Source organism: Octodon degus, unplaced genomic scaffold (genome assembly GCF_000260255.1).
Source record: "Octodon degus isolate 3935 unplaced genomic scaffold, OctDeg1.0 scaffold00032, whole genome shotgun sequence".
Lineage (NCBI taxonomy): Eukaryota > Metazoa > Chordata > Mammalia > Rodentia > Octodontidae > Octodon > Octodon degus.
This window is the reverse complement of record NW_004524608.1, coordinates 13112088-13125760: the sequence shown is the minus strand read 5'-3', so window position 1 is coordinate 13125760 and position 13673 is coordinate 13112088. Positions and strand designations below refer to the sequence as shown.

Here is a 13673-nt window from a genome sequence, read left to right as displayed (position 1 = left end):
AAAAGTCATAGGGTTGTCTTGCTATAATGTCGTATATTGTTTAGTTTCTAAATTTCTGTGTATAAATGTGTAATTGCTTTTTAACATTCTATAGGAATTTAAATATTAGAATATCCATGTTTGTTGGAAAATAACAGTTCCATTTTATGTCTAAGGTGTTTGATAGTCAGATAGATAGTAATGTTAAACTTAACTGCCTCTGTTATAGGGTAAAAATATTATTAAGCTTCTCTTCTGGATGTTTAACAACTAAAGTTTGCAAACCAAAAATTAGAGATAGATAGGCTACAAGGATAGCCAATATTTTGGCCCTCGTCCTTCAAGGTCAGTGAGGACTCAGAATATAAGAGAACCTCTGTTGTGATATCCTGTAACTCAGTTGTATCCCAAATTTTCTGAAAAAGAAGATTATGGGGCTACAGAGGAAAGTGATTGACAATGTATAGTGTGCCTAAGGTGAGTTACTGGGAAAGAAAAAATCTCTCAGGCTCTCACAGAGAGCAAATTGGTCAAGCAGTGGCCATGACTCGTCCAGATGGCTGACACTGACAGATAGTCTAAGAGGTGCTGTATATGGTTCAAAGGCAAATCCTGAGATGTAACTGACCTTGTAAGATAGCAAAAGTTGTTTGTAGTTATACAGGCCTTGCTTTAACTTGGTCTTAACTATCCAGCAGAAAAGTGTAACCATGAGGTATAAAAAGTAAAGCTATATTAATATGCTGAGCTGTAAAAGGCTCAAGTCAACAACTTCTGACAATTACCAGCTGTGCTAATAACTTACTGCTATTATGGACTATTGGACTATGTACGGTTATATTGCTGAGTTCAAGTACTTACAATCTGGCATCAAATATGACAAAGTCCTTTAAAGCCTTCTCCACATCCTTTGCCTTGGCCACTTTTGCAGCCCCTCATCCTAAATCAGGTATGTTAAATAAAGAGGTTGTTTTTCCAATTAAAAAAAAAAAAAGACTTCTCTAAATACAGCTTCTCTAACTGCAATGGAATGCCCATCCCTGACAAAATAAAACAAAAAGGGGGATATGTATGGAGTCACAGAAGCTGGAAAATCAGTCAAAGTTGTGTAGGTAGGACTAGGCCTCAGTGCCTAAAGCAAACAAGCTACCTCAGTTCTGAGATAAGCACGCTGACTGCTAACGTCAGCTACTAGTCACTAGACAACCTTGTGTCACATGTCACTAACTTTGCAAAAGGTATCAATAAATGTAGGTTTCATTGTGCAGGTGTGTGAGTCTTGCCCATCAGCAGACTACTGACCACTTAGCCCAACTTTTGTCTTCTTGTCTGTCTTTCTCATTCCTGCCACTGTGTCTCCCAGGTAGAACTGTTTGCAGTAAGACTAACAGATCCCTACACACCTGGCTCCAAGAATGAATCTTGAAGAAATAGAAAACCTGAGCAGACCAATAATAAGTAATGAGATAATGGACTTCAGTAATAAAAGTTGGCCATCAGTGAAAAACCTAGGACTAGATGACTGCACCACTGAATTACACCAAATTTTTAAAGAAAAACCAATATAAATTCTCCTTAAGATATTAAAAAAATAGAAGACACAGGATATTTCTAGACATATTCTACTATGTTAGGATTATCTGGATGGTAAAATCAGCTAAGGACTCTCTCTCTCTCTCTCTCTCTCTCTCTCTCTCTCTCTCTCTCTCTCTGCAGGATGAACATAACAACAAAGATCCTCCCAAAATATTAGCAAACTGAAATCAACAGCATCTTTAGAAAATCTTGAATAAAAATAACAAAGCAGAAGGTAATCAGACTTCAAAACATAATACAAATCTATAACAAGAAAGAATGGTAAAGGCATAAAAACAGACATGTAGACTAACACAACAGAAGAGAGACCTTAGAAGTGAGGTCTAAAGGTGCTAAAAACGTGTACTGGAGAAGGGTCATACTTTTCAATAAATGGTTCTAGAAAATTAAATATCCACACACAGAAATAACAACTTGAAATGGATTAAACAAACTACGAAAAACAGCTCCAAATGGATTAAAGTCTTAAATGAAGAACTGAGTCTAAGAAAGTACTTGAAGAAAACAGTGAAAATGCTTCAGGACATTGAAACGGGCAAGGATGTTTTGAATAGTAGCTCAGAAAGCACAGGAAAGGAAAAACAGACAAATGGGATTATATTTAACTAAAACTCTTCTGCAAGACAAAAGCAACTATCAACAGAATGCAGAGATAGCCTACGTAATTGAGATATTTGCAAATTATATATTTGACAAGGGACACTATCCAGAGACTCCAAACAGGAAAAAAAAAAAAGAAAGAAACAAAATAACAAATAAAACAAAACAAAAATTTGAAACCAGCCAATAGTGCCTGCTTAGGCGAGTGCAGAGATCACATGCCCCTCCAGCTCTGCCCTCAGGGGCACTGAGCCAGTCACTGAAATCATATGTGGTGGTAATGCCTATAATCCCAGCACTGGAGAGGCTGAAAACAGGAGGATCACTATGAGCATCAAATACACTAACAAACAAACAAACAAACCAGCCAATAGCTCTAAATAGACAACCCAAAGAAGACACTTGTACAAATGGTCAATATGTACATGTATGAAAAAGCGAGCATCAGTAATCATCAAGAAAATGCAAATCACAGTGCATTGAGTTATCACCTCACCCCAACAAAAATGGCTGTTAGCAAAAGGGCTAAAAAATACAGTATTGGCAAGGGGGCAGAGTAAAATGAACTCTCACTCAATATTGGTGAGACTATAAGTTAGTATAGCTATAATAAAAAACAATAGAGGCATCTCAAAAACTTAAAACAAGAACTGCCATATCATCCAACAATCCCACTTCTGAGCATATAGTCAAAGGAAATGAAAACAATACGTCATATGCATTTGCATTCCAATGTTCAGTGTAGTACTATTCACAATATTCAAGAAATGGACAAACCTGAAGTGTCTATCAATTGATGAACTGGTAGAGAAACTGGGTATGAGTGTATAGTAGCATATCATTCCCCTATGAAATGATTGAAATTCATCATTTGCAACAACTTGCATGCATCTGGAGATTTTTATGTGAACTGGACTAAGCCAGACACAGAAAGATAAGTATAGAACCATATATGGTAACTAATATATAGGGCTCATATGTGGAGTTGAAGAATGTTGGTGTCATGGAAGTTGGTGGCATAGAGGCCATAGAGAGTAGGGGGGAAGCCAGGCAATGACTGATGAATGGGCACTGGGTTAGAGTTAGATGGAATTGGGAGGTTTTGGAGTGCTTCAGCATGTGTAAGGTGACTGCAAGTAACAATGATGTGTTGTACATTTTGAGAAACTTTAAGAATTTTGATAAATGTAACCATAAAGAAATGATTAAAGTTTAAGGACATATGTTTAACCTGCCAAATACTACACAGTGTGTATTTGTATGGAAACATTACATGACACCCCATTAAAAAGCATAATTTTGTATTTCAGGTTTTTTTTTTAAAAGAACCTCAGTATCTCAGATATACAGTTTAAAAGCACAAGGCTAGGTTATCAGAAGAATTTGTTGAATTCAAAGCAACAAGAAATAATTCAAACATGCTTAGTGCAATTCCCTCCACTTCTTGTCTCCTGGCCTCAATTAGTAGACTAGAAGAATAAATAAGACAGACAAAAGAAAAGTGACAGGATGGAGTGTTAGTGGGCTTAGGGTAGAATGAAAAGATAAAGAAGTAAGAAATGGAGAAAGAAAAATGAAAAAAGAAGAAGGAGGAAAAAGCAATAGCCAGTAGTAAATTTAGAAAATTCTTCAAATAATGGAAAAAAATCTCTGCATAAAAACAGAGATGGATGGAGAGCAAAGGGGAGAAGGGAAAGACGATCAAAAGGAATTAAAGTGTGGTATACATTCTAGTGTCTATCAGGAAGGTGAACATTATGCACTATAAACATGGACTAATAAAAAGAATGCCAGGATGCTGCTTTTCTTCCCTTCCTACCCTCTGTGCTACATTTCTTCCTGGCTTAGCAATTAATTTTTTACTTTCTATGTATTTTAGTACAGGGTCTACAGGGTCTCACTACACAGATGGGACTCCTAGTGATCCTCCTGTTTTCAGCCTCCCAAGTGCTGGGTTTACAGGTGGGTGCCACCATGCCCAGGCTCCACGGCCCTAGGCCCTTGCACTTGCCAGGGAAGTGCTTATTCCACTGAGCCATCTCTCGGGCCCCACACCCAGTCTCAATCACCATCTCAGCATGCCCTGGGGGCGGGGCCAGCAAGGCATGCTGGGGATCGAGCCTCAGTCCCTGTCTAAGCGGGCATTTTAGTCCACTGAGTTATTTGGCTGGCCCATGGCTTAGCAATTTAAAGGAAAAGAGCAGTTAACCTTAATTATAAGGGGCAATACTGAAAAAATTATAACAAGTTTATTTTAAATCTAGAGTTATTATTGTAAGAATTCTTTAAAAGATGATTGTTTTATGTCTACTTTTGAGGTAAGACATTAATTTCTACATAAGCTAAAAAGAAATATTATTTTACTGTTTTAAAATACTGTTTTGAAAACAAAAACTATTCTACTATAAGTATTAGATTATAATTAGGTATTGTTTCAATTACCCCCAATTTTGTATGTTGTACCCCCTGGTCAGGGAGAGGATAGGGTTTTAAAGAGAGATATAGAATATGGCATAAAATCAATAATTAGGGTACAAAATGACAATTAGAAGGGATAGGTTCTGGTTTTATTGCACAGCAGGGTGGTTCTAATTATAAATAATGCATGGAATACTTCAAAACACTAGAGAAGGATTTTACATGTTCTCATCACAAAGAAATGATAAATGTTCGAAGTAATGGATAAGCTCATTACCATGATTTGATCATTATACAATGTATACTTGTAACAAAATAGCACATTGTACTCCATAAATCATGTGTCAATTTAAAAAGCTAACAACAACAAAAGAGAAAATCAGTGAAGTAAAACTTTTGAAAATTCTTTTTAGGTATAATTTCTAGGGTGACTGTTATGGATTGTGTTTAGATGTCTCCACCAAACTTCATGTAGTCATGGAGTGGACTTCTAGAGGTTGTGATTAATTTATTATCCAACACTGGGATTAATGGTGTAAGTGCCTCTGGGATTATGGGAGTGAATGCTACATCCAACCTAGGGCAGATATTCTGCATGCAGTATGCGGAAGGAGGAGACACTTGCTCTTTGCCCCTACTACTGCTCCTCTGTCTCTGCTCCTCCTTCTTACTTTGGCTGTTTTGCTGTTTTCCACCCCATGAACTTCAAAAAAGGAGCAAAGCAGGACTAAGAAAGAAGCCATGGGAGCTACCACCAAGACTACCACAGAGGTAGAGCCACATGGAGCTCACAATTTGCCAGATTGTCTCTGTTAAAGTTTCTGTGTATTTGTTCCCCCCAAAACCTCATGCAATCATGGGGCAGACTTCTACAGTTTGCGGTTAATTCGGGATCCAAGGCTGGGATTATGGGTCTGAGTACTGCTGGGATTATGAGCGTGAGTGCTACACCCACCCTGGGGCAGATATTCTGAATGTAACATAAGAGAGACAGAGAGACAAACTTCCTCACTGTAGCACAGTTGCTGCTGCTCCTTCCTTGGCTCCTCTCTGCTCTTTGCAGGTGGCCATGAAGGGTTGCTCTTGGCCATGTGCCACTCTGCCTTGGAGCCAGCTGAGTATAGACTGAAACCTCCAGTAACTGTGAGCTAAATAAACCTTTCTTTCCCCAATTTGAGTGTAGGGCATTTGTCCCAGCAACGAGAGAAGAGTAATTAAGACACCTTAAATGTTAAACATGGAACTACAGGACTTGACTGCCCTGTGGGATTTTGGACTTGATTCTGACCCAAAGTTTTGTATCCTGCTGTTTGTACCATTTGGAACTGTGATGTTTTTCTTGAGCCATTGAATGTTGCAAGTGTTTAACTTTCTTTTCATTTACACAGGGACTCACAGCTAAGAGTTTGCCTTAGATCTCAGAGGAGACTAGGGACTTGGACTTTTCAGCAGTGCTGAAATTGTAGTAACTTTGGCAACTCTTAGAGATGGACTAAAATGCCTTTTGCATAAAAGGTTGTATATGAGTCTTTGGGGCACCAGGAGTGAATGTTAAGCTTTGTGTCTTGTTCCCCACAAAGCCTCATGTAGTCATGGGGGTGGACTTCTAGAAGTGTGATTAATTCATTATCCAATCCTGGGATTAGGGGTGTAAATGCTGCTGGGATTATGGGTGTGAATGCTACCCCTCCCCTGGGGCAGATATCCCGGATTCAGTATAAGGAGGCGAGGCTTGCTCTTTGCTTCTGCTGCTGCTCCTCTGTCTCTGCTCCTCCCTTTTTCTCTGGCTGCTTTGCTCTTTTCCACTCCCATGAACTGTTACCTTCTGCCACATGCCACTCTGCCTTGGAGCCAGATCAGTATGTACTGAAACCACCCCAAACTGTGAGCTAAATAAACCTTTCCTTCCTTAATTTTGCCTGTCAGGTATTTTGTCCCAGCAAGGAGAGAAAAGCAACTGAGAGAGCAACCATAAACAAAACTCAAAATTAAAATAGAAATAGAACATATTTGGTTTTTCTAATGCAAATTTTAAAAAAATAAGGAAGAAAACATTATATTGTCTTTTTTTGTTTTGTTTGTTTTTTTTTTTCCCCAGAACCGGGGATTGAACTCAGGCTCTTGCGCTTGCCAGGGAAGCGCTTATTCCACTGAGCCATCTCCCCGACCACTATATTGTCTTAATTTTAAGTAAAACTAATGCTTTTGTTAGATTCACAATGTTTTTGGAATACAGATATAATCTAGGTACACATATTTATTCATAAAAACCAGTTTTAGCTAAGTTTCAATCATGAATTATTAGCAAAAAAGAGGACAAGAAAATAACATGTAAAAACAGTGTGAAAACTTACCAGCTGCTTCCTGATCAGTGTGGTTTAGATATTTTTTACATACATAAGGAAAAGGGAGCCCACAACCCCTACTCCTCCAAGAAGTTAGCATAAATGAATGAAACGTTCCACAGTAATGTTCAGCAAATGGATCAAAATGGATCTCTGAAAATACAATGCATAAGTTTAGTGTGTGTTTAACACATCCTGAGATGGAGTTTTAGCACCAGGGGACACTTCCCTTTGGCTCAGATAGCAAATCCTAGAAGACAATATGTTGTACCAATGATTTTGCAGTTAAATCCAGGCGTGAATTCAATGTTTCACTGAGGTTTACAAAAACACTGATTTTTATCATTTAAAATGATATTTAAAAGATTATTTACCAAATGTTGTTACTTTTAAAACAGAAGGCCAAACTTTGGGTCTGACCCACATTTTGCAACTTTGGCTAAATATCCTTTCTTTCCTGGCCTCTCCCTTCTTGTCAGAACGAGCTTGTCTTAGAGTAATTCAGGACAATATGCCTGATATCTACAGGAGAAATACTGCTGTTCAAGGCCACAGGATGATGTCACCTGCCAAAGAGAAAGTAGTGCTGATGGTACCTGGGTACAAGTTGAGGTAGTTTAATGGTGTTCCGTCGGACCACTGCCAGCCAGTGTCTTCATGTAGCTGGTTCAAACCTATCCACACTTCCTGTGTGCTATTGCTCATATGCTCTGAAAAAAAAATTATGGAGCTTCAGAAACAATTCGGTGTTACACTTCTCACTTCATCCTATTCTGGGATTATAGAACTATCAATTAATCCCAGACAGTGACAGAAAGAGTTTTAGGTACTCCAGAGTGACAAAGCAAACCTCTGTCTCCTTCAGGAATCCAATGATCTTCCAAAGCTTCATGGACAGCATTTCTTAGCTTGAAGTGCTTCATGTGAGAGTCCAGCAATTTTCTCATTCAGTAGTCCTCAGTCTGTTCCAGAGTGTGTAGTTACAATTTTGAATTTACTTTATTTTCATGAACTCACAAAGTTAAAGAATTTTAAAGGGAGGAGGAAATGTATACGGTCACTCCCAGAAACTGAGCAGAGACAAGTTTTCAAATTTAGGAAGGTGTGTGAGGCCACTGGAATGGCCTGGCCAAGAGAAGCAGCAGCACCTGGTATAGAGAAGAAGCCTGGGCAAGTGAGGACTATGGCCACACACACAGCACAAACTTGAGGCTGCTTCTGCAACAGTGCTTTCGGTAGAAAAGGTTTACGACAGTCTAACCCCTGCACGGTAGCAATTTCCGGCGTGACACGGTACCATTGTTATATACAAGATAATAAATACACATGCAGCGACATACACAGGAAAATGCAGTCATCAAAGTTGCAGAATTATGGAAAGTGTTTCTTTTTGTGCCCTGAATTTTAATTTTTTTTTTCTATGCATGTACTACTAGTGTAATAACATTTGGGGAGAAGCCAGTGTCTGAATTTTAGTGAAAATGGCCAATTTCATGACATTCTCAAAGGTGTGCCATTTCACCATCCTACACAGGACAGCATTTTCTTATAGTTCATCTGTTTCAGAACTCACTTTATTCTGAACCAGATGCAGAAACCCATGCTGAGATTGGGATCCTGACAGGGTTGTGAGTAGGTGTCTCTATGCCCAGCTTCCCAGGGAAGCTCATGGGTTATGCTGACAGTCTGAGAATAATAATTAATCATTGCCCCTTTTACTCTTAAGAGCTTCGAGTTGCATGGCAGACTGTACAAATACCCCGTATGGCGTCCGTGTGCTCACGTAACGAGGCCACAGCATCCTCAGCAATCAGACAGTTCAATGCAATAGTGAAAAACTGAAGGAAACTGAGGCTCTTAGAAAGAGAGATCATAGAAATCACTGAACAGAATGAGCCTATTTCTGTGGCATTAACCTGAAATCTCTTCCTGATATATAATGGATTACTGTTTTCAATAGCAAGTGTTTGATTAAATCGCTTAATAGGTCTTGTAATGACAGAGATACATTTGAAGATGCAGTAACAAAATTTCCAGGACAAATTTTCCACATTTCATATTCAGGTTAGTGCCAGATGATATGTTAAAATAATCTCATCAAGGGCTGGCAAGATAGCTCAGAAAAAAAAAAAAAAGAAAGAAAGAAAGAAAGAAAGAAAGAAAGAAAGAAAGAAAGAAAGAAAGAAGATAGTTCCACGGACTAAGCCCCTGCTTAGGCAAGCGCAGGGACATTGGATCCCTGGCACCATATGCTGCGCGGACCGTGACCCCTGGGCATGCTGAGCTGGCCAGCGAGCCCAGGTGTGGTGGTGCACGCCTCTAATCCCAGCGCTGGGGAGGCTGAAAACGAGAGGATCACTATGAGTCTGCATAGTGAGACACTATACAAAATACGTACAAAAAAGCTTTTAAAAAATCTAATAAAAATATTTAAATATTCATCACTTTTTTTTTTTTTTTTTTTTGCTGGCTCCGAATGCCTTCAGGGCAGGTTTGCCTGGCTTGAGTTGTGGGGATGGAACCACAGCAACCTGAGCCTAACTGCTTTGTTGAAGCAGCCACATAAAGAACTGAGCTAAGGGGCAGCCCCCCCCCCTTTTTTTAAATTTAGGATAGGGTATACAGGGTTTCACTATGTAGATCGGACTTGTAGTGATTCTCCTGTTTTTCAGCCTCCCAAGAGCTGGGATTACAGGTGCCACCACCTTGCCCAGATTCAATCATCGGCTCAGCTTGCTCCGGGGGCGGGGCCCGCATGGCAGGTCGAGGATCAAACCACAGCCACTGCGCTCTGCCTGAGCAGGCGCTTTAGTCTGTTGAGCTATCGGACCAGCACATCATTATTTTTTGAGTTATTTTGAACACTGGCTATGCAATTGTTTTATTAAATCACATGTAACTCTCTCATTTATGGTCTGTATTTAGAAGTACAGAAATAGTTCATTTACCTTTACAACTAAATTAGCCTATAATGCTCTAATAATAAATTCAAACACAAATGCATACAAATGTTTCTTGGCATTGGTGACAGCTTATGTAATTCCCTATACCATACTTAATGTCCACCAGGGATTAGCAAGAAACTTTGTAGTATTGTCCTCGTCATTAAAAATACTTTGGTGGCCAGGCGTGGCAGCACATGCCTGTGCCTCCAGCCATCTGCTTGGCCAAGTGGGGAGGACTGCAAGGGTAAACACAGAGTGGGCAATCTAGTGACTTAGCAAGAACCTGCCTCAAAATAAATAAATAAATAAATAAATAAATAAATAAATAAATAAATGACCTGGGGATGTAGTTCAGTGTAAAGGCATTCAATCCTCCTTACTGCACAAAGCAAACAAACACCTTTAACACTCTGCTCAGACTTCTATTTTCCTCAACAATCCCAAAGTCTAATGATAGAGCTAAAGTTTTTAAATCATTCTCCAACACATTGCATTTAAAAAATTATTATTCAAGTTTTATAAGAGATCCTGGTAATTAAGACAGATAGCCCTTGAAGTTTATAAGTGATGCACAAAGTGGCTCTGTGACACAATGGATAGCGCATTGGACTTCTAGTAACAAATAAGTGATGCACAAACTTTCACACAAAAACCATTCCAGGTTAGTAACTGTTTTGGAAATTTGTGTATTCCTCCAAGAGTATTCACGCCAATCAGCTTCAGTGATAATTCTCTGCTTTGGCACAGCTCTGAGGAAGAGCAAGTGTGCCCAGCACATCAATCTGTTACATTCTTGTTGCAATTCATATGTATAAATTTATAAGAGAAGTAATTTGGGAACAATGCATAAAGGTATGTAGAGGATGGTTTGTAATAACAAATATGTAAATAAAGACCAAAATTATATCAAACTATATTTCTAGACATGGACAGATTTTCTCTATATGAAGGTAAATTAAACAATCAGCCAGTCAAACAGGGTGTGGGTGTGTTAAATGGTTTATACATGGGTATTTAAAATGGGTATTTTATTATGTGTGCCTATTACTTTTCTAGGATTTCACTTGTTTTATAAGATGTAACACATGTGAAGAAGTACAGACTACTATTATTTCCACTTGATAGAGAGAAAATTCAGGCACAGAGTGGTTAAGGACCTTGTGGTGCTACTAATCAGTAGTAGAGACAAAATTCAAATGCAGGCAGGTAAATGAATCTTCCCTAAATACCTAAATACTGCAATAATCAGCTCATGTTTTATGCAATACTGTTTTTTTATAGATGCTATGCACGTACACATGCATATATATGTTTTTTTTGCAGGAAGGCAGAGCTCACCAGGCTGTAGAACTGTGGGAGATTTTTCCTTTACTTTTCTTCCCATATGGCTGAATTAAAAATTATTTTTAAAAAACCCTTCTGTACTACATGTCCAGTAAAAATTGAGAAAAACATATGCTCAAAAACATTTAATGACAGTGACTAATTTAAGGAGACATAAATACATTTAATATATGAAGGAGAGAAGTAAGGGGAGAGTTTAGGTGATGAATAAAACTGATCTCGCTCATGAATGCAGCTCCTTTGCTGTTTTCTGTTACTGTGTACACTGTTGGTTAACAGGCCCATACTTTGCTTTTCCCACTAAATTTTAAGCTCTTTGGCATCCATTAAAAGATGTAAGATATGTTTACACACAATAGGTGATAAATGTGCTGTCAATTAATAGGTTACTTAATTATTCATCATCAGACTTGAATGACTAAGGTCTTTGGAAGAGCAGGAATTGCCTTGAACTCTCTCTGTTAAGGGCAGGAAATGGGAAGACAGGACTGATTGTCTGAAGGAGAGGCCTGGGGCTCATGGAGAAATTCTGAGTAAGTGTTTGGGCCATAAAAAGGAAGTAAAAATAATTTTAGGGCAAAATTTCAAAATATAGTTTTGCATACATAAACATAATTGTTAGCAATTTTTTTTCTTGCATAAATATCAATGTGCATCATCTGTCTACTTACTCTTTATGAAATTTTCTTCATTTTTATCCTCGATACTTAATAAATCACCTCCTTGCATCTGACATGAATCACGTGCCTCATTCCAAGAGAGAAATGAAAGCAGGTTGAATTGGTAGCAAATGTGTGCATTGTGGTCCTTGTCCCAGACAACGTCACAAGATACTTTTGTAGAGGCTGGGAAGACAGTCCATTAGAAAGTCATTAGTCTTACTTTATTTGCACAGCAATATATTTCCAAGATGCATTTGAACAGAATGATTTTAACCTGCTGCTGCTAAAAACTTCACTACCTTAGGTACTTTTTACTAGGTCTTTATAATGAAATCTGCATTGCTATTCTACTTATTCTATTTATAGGTAAACTCTTTCAGGACTTGCAAAAACTCTAGAAATTGTCAATGAAGAAGCTCATACATCCAGGGAAAATAACAGACACTAGTTTTAAGAGAAAAAAGTAGAAATGAAATAATTGGTTTTTTTTTATTTATTTTTATTTTTTTATTTATTTTTCCATAATTTTATTGAGAAACAAATAGCAATGAGACAGTTTCAAACCAAAATGGCAGAACAGTTTCAATAATTAACACATTGCATACATTCTTCCTAGTGCTTAATTGCTGTGTGAGATGCGGACATGATATCCTGTTTACAAACACTATTAGAACAAATCCCTCTATTCATTAAGTGAATGTAACTATATATCTATCCTAACCATTTTGAATACACAGATACAAAATGGACATTCATCTTCATCCCCCTTTTTTTTTTTTTGTTTAGTTCCGTTATTTGAATATTATAGGTGTGTTAACTCAGCAAAATATTCTAAAAGAGTCCAGTAGTCCATAATAGTATTGGGTCTTCCACTTGACTGGCAATGTCAGAAATTGTTGACCTGAGACCCCTACAGCTCAACATAACAGCATGGTTTTACTTCTTATAAGAAAAGAAATAATTGTGAAAATAACATTTTAGTTTTCTAATAAGCATTCATTTGGCACTTTGCATTGAGCTCTGTGAATTTATTTATTTGAGAGACACAAAAGACTTTTCTCTCTAAATGCCAAAGTTCTAATTGCAATAAAAGTGCTAAATGCAATAAAAGGTGATAGGTTCTGGCCCTAGTATGAATTGCTGAATCATCATGGTGGTCATCTAATATGGCTCAAGCCCTTAAAACAAAAGCCCATCTTCCCCCAGATCACCTTCCCCCTTCTTCTCCTACTCAGCCCAGGGTGCAATTTCCTTTCACCCTTCCTGCCGCTTCAGGGACAACCATCAATCAGCCCCCTGTGTATATCTAAACATCCCCTTCAAACTCCACCCAGGGGCTGGGAAGATAGCTCAGTAGAATGAGCGCTTTCCTGGCAAGTTCAAGATCCTGAGTTCAATCCCTTGTACTGCAAAACAAAACAAAACAAAACAACTCTACCCCTGTCAAATGACCATAAAAACCTCAGCCTCCCTTTGTTCCAACCAGAAAATTCTTTATCTTCCCCAAATTCTCTCCATGTCCTCAAAGAAAATAAAGCCCCTTTGCTTTTTTGCCATGCACCTGAAGAAACCTATCAAAAGGGATATGGTAGATATATGACATGTGATTACAACATACAGCAAATGTTTAAACTTAAACTATTATTACAGCAAAATACAGATTACTACCAAACCTCTTCAAAATACTTCCCTACTTCCAACACATTTTCTCTTTTTTCTTTCTTTCTTTCTTTCTTTCTTTCTTTCTTTCTTTCTTTCTTTCTTTCTTTCTTTCTTTCTTTCTT

General features: G+C 38.1%; 1 protein-coding gene across 1 annotated transcript in view; it reads right to left on the bottom strand.

The window, feature by feature from the left end:
• Pla2r1 (phospholipase A2 receptor 1) overlaps positions 1 to 13673 on the bottom strand; it is a 128724-nt gene that overhangs the window by 81222 nt on the left and 33829 nt on the right. Inside the window, exons 4-6 of the mRNA XM_004629979.2 lie at positions 11899 to 12072; positions 7535 to 7648; positions 6948 to 7091 (exon numbers count right to left, since the gene is read on the bottom strand). Of these exons, the coding sequence (XP_004630036.1) occupies positions 6948 to 7091; positions 7535 to 7648; positions 11899 to 12072 (432 nt within the window). The remainder of the gene's footprint in view (positions 1 to 6947; positions 7092 to 7534; positions 7649 to 11898; positions 12073 to 13673) is intronic.